Source organism: Chinchilla lanigera, unplaced genomic scaffold, assembly GCF_000276665.1.
Source record: "Chinchilla lanigera isolate Chin_1 unplaced genomic scaffold, ChiLan1.0 scaffold00154, whole genome shotgun sequence".
Lineage (NCBI taxonomy): Eukaryota > Metazoa > Chordata > Mammalia > Rodentia > Chinchillidae > Chinchilla > Chinchilla lanigera.
The window spans coordinates 1,752,269-1,754,606 of record NW_004955555.1 but is presented as its reverse complement, the minus strand read 5'-3'; the positions used below and the strand labels follow the sequence as shown (position 1 = coordinate 1,754,606).

At 42.6% G+C, this 2,338-nt stretch overlaps 1 protein-coding gene across 1 annotated transcript in view; it reads left to right on the top strand.

The window, feature by feature from the left end:
- The window catches only part of Ceacam20 (carcinoembryonic antigen-related cell adhesion molecule 20), a 16,515-nt gene extending 14,542 nt beyond the window's left edge, over positions 1 to 1,973 (top strand). Inside the window, exon 12 of the mRNA XM_013508670.1 lies at positions 932 to 1,973. Within this exon, the coding sequence (XP_013364124.1) occupies positions 932 to 985 (54 nt within the window). The 3' untranslated portion in view covers positions 986 to 1,973. The remainder of the gene's footprint in view (positions 1 to 931) is intronic.
- Positions 1,974 to 2,338: the final 365 nt, after the last annotated feature.

Genomic DNA, 2,338 nt, shown 5'->3' with positions numbered 1-2,338 from the left:
TCTCTCTTCAGTCTTCCTGTTTACTTTCATTCTGTTTGATTGGCTTCTGTTTCATTCTACTGCAGTCTCTCACTTCTCCTTCTGTACATGGTTTTCCCATGCCTTTCTTTTGCTTCCCATTCCTCTCTGTTCTTTCTTCCTCTTCCATTGTTCTGTTTCACTGTTTTCCACTCCTTTTCATTCTCTTCTCTCTGCATTACTGTGATCCACCTGCTCTGTTTATCACATTCTTTTAATTTCCATTCTCTCTTTTCATACTCTTCTCCACTCTCTATTTTCCTTGTCTCTATTACTTTCCATTTCTTATTTTCAAACCCCAGTCCTTCTCATTTCACTTTATTTCTCTTGGTTTCATTCCAGCTCCTTTCATTCATGACATTTCATTATTTTGGAGCCCATGACATCCTATGCACCCCTCTTCTCTTTTTTTCCACTTCCAAGCTCATGTAGCTATGGGCAGAATTAGGTCCCTGAAGGCTGTCGTATGAAGGCCTCGACTTCCTACTGACTGTCAGATGCAGGCTGTCCTTTGCCATGTGTCCACCTGCACAGGCAGTTCACATCATCATGTCTTGCTTTTTCAAAGCCAAGACGGAAGTCATGACCTTGTGTAACAGAGTCTCATACATGCAATCATGTAGATCCCATCTCTTTTGACATATTGTATTGGTTAGATGGATGTCAGATGTCCTGACCTTAAGGGAGGGGGTTCCATAGGGGAACAACCAGGAGGTGGGGATGATGGGGCCACCTTAGAATCTACCAGCAACAGCTACCAGTGTGACTGAAGTACAGTGCAAAAGGGAAACGATCTTTGGAATTTCCAAGGATGGGGATGGAGAGTGCAGGTTGTTTGAGCTACAGACTGCAGCCAACTAGACAGGAGGGTCCTCCCAGCCAGTACAGCTCACATTTCCTCTTTGTTTAACAGACACTCATAAATCCAGATGTTGACATTTACTACCAAATGAACTCTACAACCTAACAGAAGCAGAGATCCTTTCTCCAGAAGTTTAGAGAAGCCGTGCTAAATCACGTATTCAATGACATTTATTGAGTGCATATTATAATCCAGTCACTCCTTGTTGCCTTTGTAGATTGTGTGATGTTCTATTTCAGTGTGTTGGTCAGGATCGGGACTGTGGCTCTTACTAAATCTTACATTTTAGATTCTTACTTGTTCAAAAGCAATATTAGCTGGGCATAGTGGCGCACACCTGTAATCCCAGCACTTGGGAGGCTGAGACAGGAGGATCGCTGTGAGTTCAAGGCCAGCCTGAACTGCACAGCAAGACCCTGTCTAAAGAAAAAAATAATAAAAGCAGTAGAAACAGGTGAAAAGGACATCCCTTGAACTAGAAGTTGAGGGCCAATTTTTGACACTCAGCAGCTGAGGACACCATAATTGTACATGAGCACACACTGTTGATGGTCACACGAGCCAGAGAGAGTCCGAGTCTGAGTTACCCAGGGCTGAGCAGGGCCACGTGCACAAGCTCACAAGTGTTTCTGCTTAATTGAGTCTCTGCAGTCAGTGGCTTCCTGTACCTCAGTGGGGGCTGTCCAAAAGACCCTGTAGGATTCAGACTGGGCCAGAATTGGGGGATCCTAAGATAAACATCATCACCTTGTGAAAGATCAAAAAAGCCAAACAAAAGCCAGTTGTAAATTAAACATTACTAACACTTTATTGTTTGAATGTCTGGAATAAAGAATTAAACAAAACAACTGAAAAGGAGAAGGGAAGATGAGCTAACAAAGCATCCTACTGTGACTTTTGTTGTATATGTGCTTGTGGATCAGTCTGTAAGATACGACAGCTTTCCAACACAGCCAGCAACATGGCATTGCTGTATGTCTTTTCCCTCCACCAGCAACATTTTCAGAGTTTCTTACTACGTTATGTGTTTGGCTTGCTAAATTTATTTGTAGGGTCTTTTTCCTATCATGAATAAATGTAAACTTTTTTTCTATTCTGTTTGCAAATTTGGTGTTACTTTTATAGAAAAAAAGATGTTAGTGGGTAACCACGGGGTGATATAATGTGAAAGTTAAAAGTAGGGACTCAGGGGTCAGACTTCTTTGGGCGCAGATCCAGCTCTACCCTAACAATACAATCTAGGGTAAGTTGTTTAACATCTTTGGACTTCAGTTTCTTTCTTTTTCTCCCCTCCCTCCATCTATCCCTCCTTCCTTCCTTCCTTCCTTCCTTCCTTCCTTGCTTCCTTCCTTCCCTCACTCTTTTCCTCCTTCCTTCCTGTTTTTTGAGACAGGGTCTCACTATGCAGATGAGGCCTTTGTGAGAAATGTGTTCACTTGTCCAGACCCAAGGAGTAGA